Below are 12,315 nucleotides of genomic sequence, written 5' to 3' on the forward strand. Positions count from 1 at the left end.
CCCATTTTACAAATGTGAAAACAGAGGCTAAAGAATCATACAGCTGGTAAGTAATGCAGTCAAACTACAACTCTCTGAATCCAAAGCTCCGGCTCTTCATAACTATGCTTCACTTCATGCCATTACTTAAAATATTAAATAAAATTTACATGACATATTGTCATGAGTAATAGGATTATATAGTTCACCCATAAACATAGAATTTAAAAATTTTAAATGCGTGACTTAATTTTCCAGCTGTCTTAATACTTTTCCCATTTGATGCAAGATCACTTTTATGCACCTGACCACGTTTTGTCCATTTTATGAACTTTGTATCCTTGTCTGTGGTCTTGGCTTTAGTCTTACCTGCTTAGTTTCTTTACCTGTAATATAATTATGAGAATATGATAATGATGATATTAATGATGATTACTCTTTTGTACAATTAATATTTGCCCCAAAATACTAAGAAATTTGCATATACTATTTCATAGAGTCCTTATAAATATTTTGCATATCATTAATAAATAAAATTTATAGTAAGTTAAATAAGTTTATAGGGCTACCTCGTTAGCAAATGACAGACTTGATATTGAAAGCCAGACAATTTTAAAATTACATAAAAAAGGAATAGAAATCAAATTATCCTGACATATCAAATTCTTATTTAGTAATGATGACTTTCCTCAAAGCCTAATTGAATACTGTGTATTTTTATCTCTCTCGAAATTAGAGAATGACCAGTTATCTTGGCGACTATTAATATGTTGATTGAGATCCTAATTGTAACACAATAGCACATTAATTTTGCTGATTCCATAATGTGTTGGGTGTTCTTGGCTAAATTAACTGGTAGTGTCAGCAAGGACGGTATACTATCCTTTAGTTTGTGAAAATATTCGTGTGCAATTTATAAGGATTTTATAATATTGAAGTTTAAAAATTTTAAGACAGCTAAGTAAATGCATTTTATGAAAGAAAGAATTGGTATAGACACTAAGAGTTGGTATAGACATTAACTTTCAAAATGCTAAATTTAGTTTGTATTTTTAATGAAACATTTAAGCCAGTACTAGATACACATCTGAGTGTATTAGGTGTACATCATATCAGAACTAATAATAGAATGTTGAGTTCTCTGGCAATTTAACTTTCATTCATTGGCTTAAAAAGTTATTTAAAAAGAACTGCTGTATATTGGACTAATAGGTTCTGGACAGTCTTTAATTGAGTAGATGAGCCTAATTAGAACAATGTATTCATTTACTCATTCATTCATTCACCAAATATTTATTGTTTGAATACTGTATTAGGCAGTAGGGATGTAAAATACACAAAACAGGCCTTGATCCCTGCCTTCCTGAGGTTTACTTGCTACTGGGGATACTCAGTTAACATGCTGTATATATCAGATGGTGATAACTGCTGAGGATAAGTTTAAATCAGAATAAAGTTTAAATCAGTTTGCATTTTTAAATGTGAGCAGGATGATACCCAAGGTAATATGTTGGTAAAGGTTTAAAGGAACTTAAATAATAAGCCATACAGATATTTGAGAGAAATGTATTAGTGCAAGGTTGTGGGTCAAAAGCTGTGTCGGGCTGGAACATGCCAGTAATGTACCAGAACAGCAAAAGTCCAGTGTGGCATGAGCAGAGTGAAGGAGGGGAGAACAGGAGATGAGGTTACAAAGGTGAGCAAGTGAACAGAGTGACCCTCCTGCCCCTGATTTGGAGCCAGAGAGCAGTCATATAGGTCATATTATGAAGAGGTTGTTATGCCATTTGAAAAACTTCACCTTTTGGCTAGAGAAGTGGTGGTGATGGCTGTTACTTAACGTTTTCAGTATATGGTTCTGGCTACCATGTGGAATGTAGATTGTGTTGGGAGAGGCAGATGGGAGTAGGCAGAGAAAGGATAATTGTAGCAAATATTGTGGTAACCAAGCAAGCATAGATTGTGTTTGGTCCAGGATCTTAGAAGGAGAGGTAGAAGAAATCAGATTCTATATACAGTTTGAAGGAAATAAGGACAGGATTTGTTTATGTGATTAATGTGAGCTACAAAGCAACCAAGGATGACTCCGTGGTTACATGATTACATGACTAAGTGATAACATGAATAAGTGAACTAAACTGATGCTATATATTTAAAAGTTTTCTTGTGATAGAGAAGCTTTGAATAATGCTAAGAGTTTTCCATGATCTTTCAGTGGAACATTTATAAAAACTAAATTTAAATATTTATATTCATTTTTATTTATTTGCCTTTCTATAGTTCTTGCCAGTAGCCTCAGTCCATTTCGTGAAGGAAGATTTATAGAGAGGAGACTGCGATCTTCATCAGAAGGCACTGCAGGGAGTAGCAGAATGATTTTGAAACCAAAAGATGGAAATATAGAAGACGTGAATAGCTTAAGAAAGCAAAGAGCAGGTTCTTCATCTTCAAAAATGAACAGTTTGGTAAGTATACACATATGTCTGCCTCTAATCAAATAATGCTGTCTATATCTGGCACGTTCATGCCTCTGGCAAAAGAAACACAGACTACAAGATAAACACCTCATATTTGAAGGGAAAATTGGTTTACGTAGTTGACATTACAAGTCGGAGAAACAAATTTTTTACGTAGATCAGGATGAAGTTCACCAGGACAGCTGTCTTTGGTTTCTATCTTCCTTGCTTCCATGGAAAGTTTGACATTCTATATTCTAGAATCAAACCCTTGAATACAGAAGCCAGGAAAAATGCTGAACATAAGGATTCCCTTTGACACATCGTTTCACATCATCTCTCCACCAGATAGCCCTCTAGAAAATACCCTTTTGTAAATCACACTTACTCCAGTACCACTCTTAGTCCCTAGTAGACCCTAACCTCACTGTCCTCCTGCAGAGCCCTTCCACGGAGAGTGAGGAGTTGGTGTGGAGCTTATGGGGGCCATTGTGAAATGCCCATCCAATACTCCATACATTGGAGGTAATCAAGATACCCCACTCCTGATCCAAATTGCAGAGCCTGCTTTTAGGATAAGGATGGAGGTGGGGTATGTGGGGAAGGCATGGTCTAAGATTGTATGTGTGGACTAGAGTGTCACAGAGACATCTGTATGAAGCTCCCTCATAGTATGAGATGGACCCCAGGGGTGGGAAAAGATGAGGGGTGAACTGCAGCCTGGGGTCCTCATGGTCTCAGGTGTCACAAGTATTAGAGTGTGATTTCCTTTTGGAGATCACTTTGCTCACCTTCTCACAAATGTGTCTTTCTTCAGCCGTGTATTTAACATCTATTACCTAAAAATGTTTATTTAAAATAATCTTCCTACCTATCCATGGATATATGTGAAAAACGCTCAAAAATAAATCACTTATGATATCTCTCTTATTTGACATAATTGGGTTTTGACTGAAAATATTGGGTCATTGAGCTCTGATAATTATTTTATGAGGAAGCCTTATGTTAGTAAGGTAACATTCTGTGATAACAAAATCACTGTGCTTGATGTTAGAGGTTTTAATCATTTTTTTCTGGTGTGGCCATTTCTTAACCTGGACAAATTTGTAACCACAAAATAGCAAATGATAATGGGCATCTTGTTTTATCATACTAAAAAATGACTAGGTGAGTGTGTGTCTACATTTGTACATATGGACACATATATTTCATCCTTTGTTTTGTTCCTTTGTGCATTGGCTGTTAAATCATTATTTTTGCAATGGATATTTTTGGTCTAAGTATGAAAATATGTTAAAAAAGATTTCCAATTGATGCACCATTAAAAGTTAAGACTAATGAAGTAATACAAAACATTTATCATCACATCCTTTACACTGTTTCTTCATGGAGAGGTATTTATATTACTAGGGGTACACTATTCAACTTGCTCAAAGTTGTGCCTTTTACATATTCTTTCATATCTCATGTATTTTTTCATACTGCATTTAATTTAAATAATTCTAGTTTGAGACCAGCCTAGGAAAATATTGAGAACGTATCTCTAAAACAAATTTTAAAGATTAGCCAGAAGTGGTGCCTTACCCTGGAGTCCCAGCTGCTCAGGAGGCTGATGTGGTAGGATCACCTGGGTCCAGGATTTGGAAGCTGAAGTGAGTTACTGCTCCACTGCACTTCAGCCTGGGTGACAGAGTGAGACCTGGTCTCAATAAAATAAATAAATAAATAAATAAAATTTAAAAAGTACTTCTTTTAATATCACAAAGTCAGTATTTTCAGATCCACTTTTTTTCTTTTCCTTTCCTTTCCTTTCTTTTCTTTTTTTTTTTTTGAGACAGAGTCTTGCTCTGTCACCCAGGCTGGAGTACAATGGCGAGTTCTCAGCTCACTGCAACCGCCGCCTTCTTGGTTCAAGTGATTTTCCTGCCTCAGCCTCTGAAGTAGCTGGGATTACAGGTGTACACCACTACTCCTGGCTAATTTTTGTAGTTTTATAGGCACAGTGTTTTACCATATTGGCCAGTCTGGTCTTGAACTCCTGACCTTAAGTGATCCACCCACCTCAGCCTCCCACATTGGAATTATAAGCATGAGCCACCATGCCAAACACACAGATCCACTTTTAAGATTTAAAACTCAGAATGTCAAAACAAGAGAAGTGATTTTGTTCATTTGGGAGGCCTTATATTTAAATTTTCAAGTATACCTGTAGTATTTTAGTGTTTCCACTAGATGGCAGAAAGGCACCATTGCCATGGTGGTGGACAGTACATCAGTGTTGGAACAGAAACTTGGTAAAAATACTATACATGTTCACTGGATTTACAGATGAAACTTACTGAAGTAAATACTAAAACTTTTGAATTTCCTAAAGAGAACTACCAAAAACGACTTCACAATCTTACCATCTTCCTTTGGATTTTACAAGTTATGTCTCATCTTTCAGTTACTTTACAGTTTATTCATTTTTTAATTTTTATTTTTAGATTTTTTAAGGCAGAGTCTTGCTCTGCCACACAGGCTGGAGTGCAGTGGTTCAGTCTCAGCTCATTGTAACCTTCCCCTTCCATGTTCAAGTGATTCTTGTGCCTCAGCCTCCTGGGTAGCTGGAACCTTAAGTGTGTGCCACCACGCCCAGCTAATTTTTGTATTTTTAGTAGAGATGTGGTTTCCATGTTGGCCTGGCTGGTCTCAAACTCCTGACCTTAGGTGATCCACCCACATCACCTCCCAAAGTGCTGGAATTACATGCATGAGCCACTGTGCCTGGCCAGTAACTTTATACTTTAATTAATTAATTTAAAATGCAAAAAATATGTTCTTTAACTTGTAGCACTATAAGGACGAAATGGTAGGGATTATTTGGTTCTAGATACATCTGAAACAAGTGATATATATTTGGAAAATTGTAGCTCTATGTGTGAAAAGTAACACATTTTCTATATTACTCTTTCAGAATAATTTAAGCAACTGTATATATTTACGAATGCATCCATGGTTCCGTTATTTTATTTTAAAGAAATTATAATAGAAATATGCTTGTTTGAACCAAGGGACTGCTTTTAATGCCTGACATGTATTACCACAGTCAGTCCTCACAACAGTACTACAAACTAAATGATGCTGTAGTGATCAAATTTTGCGAAAGTAGAAAATAGGCACTGAGAAAATAAGCGGCTTGCCTAAAATGACATAGCTAGTAAATGGCAGAGATAGGATTTGGATTTGGATCCTTTCTAAGTTCAAATCCTACAATCTTTTGGGAAAATGTATTAGATTTAAAATTAATTTGAGCCATTTTTAACCATTTACATCAATTTGGTGTAATGAAATAAAACATTTAAAGCAATTTAACCTTGCTTGCTCTAAGTCTAGGCTGCAGTCTTCTATAAGAGATGCAAAAGAGGAAAACAGAAATAATATTTAGTGCTTAATTTTAACTTAAAATGCAGTACTGATTCTTGATATGCTGATGAATAGTATCAATGTCCTTACTGAGAGATATCCCATCCAAAAGGAACTTTGTCACAAAAGAGGATATTCATACTTAGGATACATGTAATTTTTTTGGTAATACTTCTTATTTTTGTAATACTTCGTGAGTCCTAACTTTTAATTTTAGGATTAATGAAGTCCTTCATGTAGTTCATGGGGATTTCAATTCTAATAATAAAATGTGGTTCTATTTATTAAGATGCTGAGCATTTCCTGAATGACCAAAGATATTACTTAATGGATTAGATATAGTTAGATATACCACAGTTCTGTTGTTTTGAATACTTTTGGGCTATTTCAGTCTGGAAGGGAAAGGATAAGATGTATGAACTCTTCAATCATTAAATGCTGAAAACAAATTGGGATTTGCTTAGGTTTATTATAAGAAACCATAGAAAATTTGGAACAATTTGAAAAGTGTTCACATTTATTGTATTTTTTCAAACCACTTTATAATATTTTTCCAATTTTTCTCTAATGAGTGACTTTCTGAATACATTCCTTGGGATTGTCCAAAAAAATTAAAATGCATTTCTAGAAAAAAGTTAAAAGAACTTATTTCTTTAAAGAGCATATTTCCGGAACTTTCTCTCCAAACTGTGTTACATAAATGTGTACATCTAAGGATTTGTCATGGGTTCTCCAACAGCTTTACATAGTGAATTCTAACTCCCTAAATATTTACAAGATTACTCTATGAAAAAATCGATGTGAGGGTAGATTCATAGACAGTGAACAATACAGAAGACCCAGTACCATTCAAGGAAGGAAAAATGCCCAAGTGGATAAGTCAGAATAAACTGGATTAAGTGTTAAAAAGTAACTTCTGCCAGGCACAGAGGCTCAAGCCTGTAGTCCCAGCACTTTGGGAGACTGAGGCAGTCAGATCACTTTAGGTCAGGAGTTTGAGACCAGCCTGGCCAACATGGCAAAACTCCGTCTCTACTAAAAATACAAAAATTAACTGGGCATGTTGGTACATGCCTGTAATCCTAGCTACTAGGGAGGCTGAGGCAGGAAAATCACTTGAACCCAAGAGGTGGAGATGCAGTGAGCAGGGATGGGCGCCACTGCACTCCAGCCTGGCGACAAAGTGAGACTGTGTCTCAAAGATAGATAGATAGATAGATGGATAGATAGATAGATAGATAGATAGATAGACAGACAGATGAAATAAATAACTTCCAAAACCAATGAGTTTCTATAATGTGAATTTCTTTCTCACTTAGGCTACATGTTTATTGTGGAAGGTTTTGGGGTTCTGTTCAGTGTCTGCCTCCTGTATTCAGGCTGTTGAAGCAGCTAACTTTGCAAACATTGCCTTTCACCATGGCAAAAAGAAAGAGATCTCTGGAAGTCCCTGTAATAAAATGCTTTGAATTGTGAAACTCATTTTACTTCTGCTCACAACTCATTGGTCAGAACTAATCATATGGACAAAACTGGAAACAAAAGCAGCCACAAAGAGTAATCACTTTCCTGTATCTGGAGGTGGAGACTTAGGTATGGTGAGCACTTAATGACTGTCATATTCCCAAATATTTTGTTGTATCCAAGTTCTTATAATTAACCAAGATTTCCTGCTTGCCTTCTCTTTCCCTTTTGTCCAAAGTCATTTAATGGGCCCTGACTTTGTGCTTCATACTGTGCTGGTCTTTGTGGTTGAAAAAGATGAAAACATCCCTGAAATTGAAGAATTCTACAGGCTTTATTCTTTAGAATATACTCTCTTCCCTGCTTAAAGGCCTTGAGATGTGTATCTTAAATGAACTAAAATTACTTTTTTCCTTGACTCCAGGAATCGTTACTATTTTTGTAAGTATTTATTTTCATTGCACCAAGCAGTTGGTTTTGAAAGTTGTATTATCTTCAGATTGCTCAGCAAATGCGTTTGCAAAGTTGCCCTCTGTACTATTTGTGCTAAGTGATTCAGACCAACTTTCATTTTTGGCCAGTTTTACTCTGACACAGCATGTTTTCTCTTATATAGCATCCTGCTGCTTTTCTATGGAAACTGTGAATGACACAGTAAAAACATAACTGTAGGACTTTGGTAGAACAAGCCAGATTTATATTTGATTAATAAAAGGTAGTTACTTGCAGATTTTTTTGCATCTCGTGTCACATTTTAGTTTTTTGTTATATTGAACTGCAGAATTTAGTTATTATTGATAATGGTAAAATAATAGAAGACTATACCCTACTTGAGATAACCAAGTACTTTACTGTGCATTTACTTTCTTCTGTCCCCTGCTGTTTTCATATTTATTAGCTTATCCTTTATTCATTATAATTCTTCATTTATTCATTCATTAAAGTATTCACAGTTTCTTTCAATAAATATTTATTGACAACCTGCTCTGAAGAATCAAAGATGAAAGAGACAGTACCTGAGGATTTTTGAGTCCCAAAAAGGAGACATAAGGTTAAATATTATCTTGTCAATACAATATATTTAAACATTTTGGGCATCTTTATGGGTGGGGCATGCTTGATTTGGATTGTGAGTATCAATATCCACATTTAAGATTTAAAATGGGCACATGAACTCCTGTTTCCCTGATTTGTCTGTACCTTATCTCACACACTCAATGATACTCTTAAATATTTGCATATATTTCTTGTGTCTTTTGTTTATTTCTCTTACTGAGACCCAGCTGCTCGTGCTGAGCAGGTATGCTGAAAGAAAGTTGGGACAGTAAAGAAGAATTAACAAAATGAATATCATGATCAATATTTTAAAAATCAGTTGCAAAACACCCCACTTATACAATCCACCAAGAAAAAGAATCCTACTGCGCTCATTTGGTATATGCACCTTCGCACCTTTGTTTCATGGCATGAAAGTTGTTCGAGCTTGAAATTAAAAGCAAAGAAGACGGGTATAATTAGAAGATCTAATTTAAAAATTTCTCTTTTGAATCTTGAAATCCTTAATGAGACTTTTCAGTATGTAAAAATGTTAATTGCTTTGGGGAGTTAAAATAATGATTGCAGCTTTTAGTGTAACTCAGTAGAATTAAAGCAAATATTACTTGGTTACAGGGACATCTAATAAAAAAAGGAAGTCATTAATATTTTTAAGAAAATAGAGCCACATGAATCATTCTCCTCAGTTCTCATAAAGGTTAAAGAAGAAAATCACAACTATCACTCATTAAACATGAAATTACATTTGTTGATAACTGGTGTAAACTTTGGATTAGTAGCCCTAATCCTTTATGCCTTTATTTGTTTTTCCAGTTACTGATCATATTTTTCTTTCAGTACCCTTCTAAATTTTATCATACATATGACACTCACCGCATGGTAATGTAAATGTGTCTCATTTTACCTTACAGATTTCAGTCTTTTAAAAGCAAGGAGCTGTGTATATACTGACATTTCTAGCAGTCATTAATATAACACCTGGTGCAAAAATAGGCATCTAATAAATATGAATAAATTAAAGGTAAAATTGCTGGTTAGGTAATGATATATGCTTACATAGATGTGAATTCAGGCTTCTAGTACAGTAATTGTGTGTAGTGTGCTTATGCATATTTTTGACATTTTAATTTGTTATACGAATATACAGATATTTCTTATGGTGCACTGTCTGATAAAGCTCTGGCTTTTTTGATATTTAAGTTCTTGATCAGGAAGGCCATACTAATTATGACATTGTTCCAGTAAAAGCATAATTTATTTTAGAATTAGCCTTATAGAATGGTTTCTAGGATTATACAAGTACAATAGTTATAAACTGGCCATACAGTGATGACAAGAAATAGTTAAATATTTGTGATATTCATTAAACCGATTAAAAATATAATGTCCTGGTCAAATATGGGTAAGGGAAAAAATTCTGTGCATATTTTATCTAGTCAAGCTCACTTTATTCTTATAAGCTTATAGATTGAGAGTTGCCTTTAAAAGCAGGATCGAATAAAAATGTTTTATACACTTGGTCTTTCTGAACTTTGAGATGAGTCATTTTCATTTAGAAGCTGTCACAATTTGTATGTTTGTGGGGCAAAATTAGGAATAGTTTATTCATAGACTTCACTCACTTCTTAAATGATTTTAAGATCAGTTTCAGTAATGCTTAACATGTACATTTCCACTTCTGTGATAACATTATTAAACTTATTTTAAAATTTTTAAACTATTACAGGTACATAATAGGTGTATATATTTATGGGGTATATGTGATATTTTGATACAGGCATGCAATTTATATTAACACTAATCATATCAGGTTAATTGGGGTATCTGTCACCTCAAGCATTTATCATTTGTGTAAGGAACATTCCAATTCCACTTTTTTTGTTATTTTAAAATATACAATAAATAATTTTTTGACTATAGTTACCATGTTGTGCTATAAAGTACTAGATCTTATTCATTCTACATAACTATATTTTTGCATACAATTAATGTCCCCACTATTTCCTGCCCCCTCCCCACTATTCTTCCCAGCTTCTGGTAACCATCATTCTATTCTGTATTTCTGTGACTTCAAACATTTTAATTTTTAGCTTCTATGTATGAATAAGAATAGGCAAAAGTTGTCTTTGCATGCTTCATTTATTTTATTTAAAATAATATCCTTCAGTTTCATTTATGTTGTTGCAAATGACAGGATCTCATTTGTTTTTTATAGGTGAATAATATTTCATTGTGTATATATACTGCATTTTCTTTATGCTTTTGCTTGTTAACGGGCACTTAAGTTGATTGCATGGCCTAACTGTTGTGAATAGTGCTACAATAAACATGGGGGTGCAGATATCTCTTTGATATATTAATTTCTTTCTTTCGAGTGTATACCTAGCAGTAAAAAAGCTGGATCATATGGTAGCTCTATTTTTAGTTTTCTGAGGAATCTCCAAAGTGTTCTCCATAGTGGTTGTTCTAATTTACATTTTTATCCACAGTGTACAAGTGTTCCCTTTTCCTCCACATCCTGTCAGCATTTGTTATTTACCTGTCTTTTGTATAAAATACATTTTTTATATGCCTGTTGTCTATCTGCATGTTTTCTTTTGAGAAATGTCTCTTCAGATCTTTTTGACTATTTTTAAATTGGATTGTTTAGTTTTGTTTTTCTTGAGTTGTTCTAGCTTCTTAGAATATTCTGAGTATTAATATCTTGTCAAATGAATAGCTTGCAAATATTTCATCCCCTTCTGTGAGTTGTCTCTTTACTTTGTTGATTGTTTATTTTGCTGTGCAGAACCTTTTTAGCTGGATGTGATCCCATCTGTCCATTTATGCTTTGGTTGCCTGTGTTTTTGAGGCCTTACTCAGGAAAGTTTTGCCAAGGCCTATGTCTTGAAGAGTTTTCCTAATGTTTTCTTCTATAGTTCCCTAGTTTGTGGTCTTGGATTTAAGCGTTAATCCATTTTGATTTGATTTTTGTATATGACAAAAGATAGGAGTCTAGGTTCATTCTCCGCATGTGGAAATCCAGTTTTCCAGCACCATTTATTGAAGAATCTGTCCTTTCCCCTATGTATGTTCTTGGCACTTTTGTTGAAAATGAATTCACTGTAGCTGTGTGGATTTATTTCGGGGATCTCTACTCTTTTCCATTGGGGTGTGTGTGTCTGTTTTTATGACACTACCATGCTATTTTGGTTATTATAGCTTTGTAATGTAATTTGAAGTCAGGTGATGGGATTTCTACAGTTTTATTCTTTTTGCTCATGATGGCTTTGGTTACTATGGGTCTTTTCGATTGTTATGTCGATATTTTAGAATTATTTTCTGTATCTGTGAAGAATGTCATTACATGAAGTATTGGCTGTAATTGGTTGTATTTTGATATGGATTGTGTTCAACCTGTACATTGCTTAGGTAACTGGATATTTCAATAATATTGATTTTTCCAATTCACAAACATGGAACATCTTTCAATTTTTTAGTTTTTCTTCAGTTTACTCTATCAGTGTTCTATAGTTTTATTATAGATATCTTTCATTTCTTTGGTTAAGTTTCTTACAATAAATTTCATGTATTTTATTTTTATTATATTTTAGCTATTGTAAATGGTAATGATTCATAGATTTTTTTAAGATTATTCTGTTGGCATAAATACTTCAGATTCTTGTATGTTGATTTTCTGTCTTACAGCTTTACTGAATTCTTTTATTAGTTATATTTTTTGGTGGAGTCTTTAGATTTTTCTAAATATGTAATCATGTTTTCTGCAGGCAAGAATAATTTTATTCTTTTACTCCAATTTGGGTGCATTTCGTTTTTTCCTTTGTCTACTTGGTCGAGCTAGGACTTTCAGCACTGTGTTCAGTAACAGTAGTGAAGTGGTCATATTTTCTTGTCTTGTCTCATGTCGTAAAGGAAAGGCTTTTCATTTTTTCCCATTCATTATGATACTGGCTGT

The 12,315-nt window shown here is 34.1% G+C and overlaps 1 protein-coding gene across 3 annotated transcripts in view; it reads left to right on the top strand.

The window, feature by feature from the left end:
* Positions 1-12,315, top strand: part of CCSER1 (coiled-coil serine rich protein 1) — a 1,354,615-nt gene that overhangs the window by 155,046 nt on the left and 1,187,254 nt on the right. For all 3 annotated transcript variants that reach the window (XM_039468593.2, XM_074396448.1, XM_039468594.2), the window contains exon 3: positions 2,260-2,444. In XM_039468593.2, the coding sequence (XP_039324527.1) occupies positions 2,260-2,444 (185 nt within the window). The remainder of the gene's footprint in view (positions 1-2,259; positions 2,445-12,315) is intronic.

The sequence above is a fragment of the Saimiri boliviensis genome, chromosome 3, assembly GCF_048565385.1.
Source record: "Saimiri boliviensis isolate mSaiBol1 chromosome 3, mSaiBol1.pri, whole genome shotgun sequence".
Classification (NCBI taxonomy): domain Eukaryota; kingdom Metazoa; phylum Chordata; class Mammalia; order Primates; family Cebidae; genus Saimiri; species Saimiri boliviensis.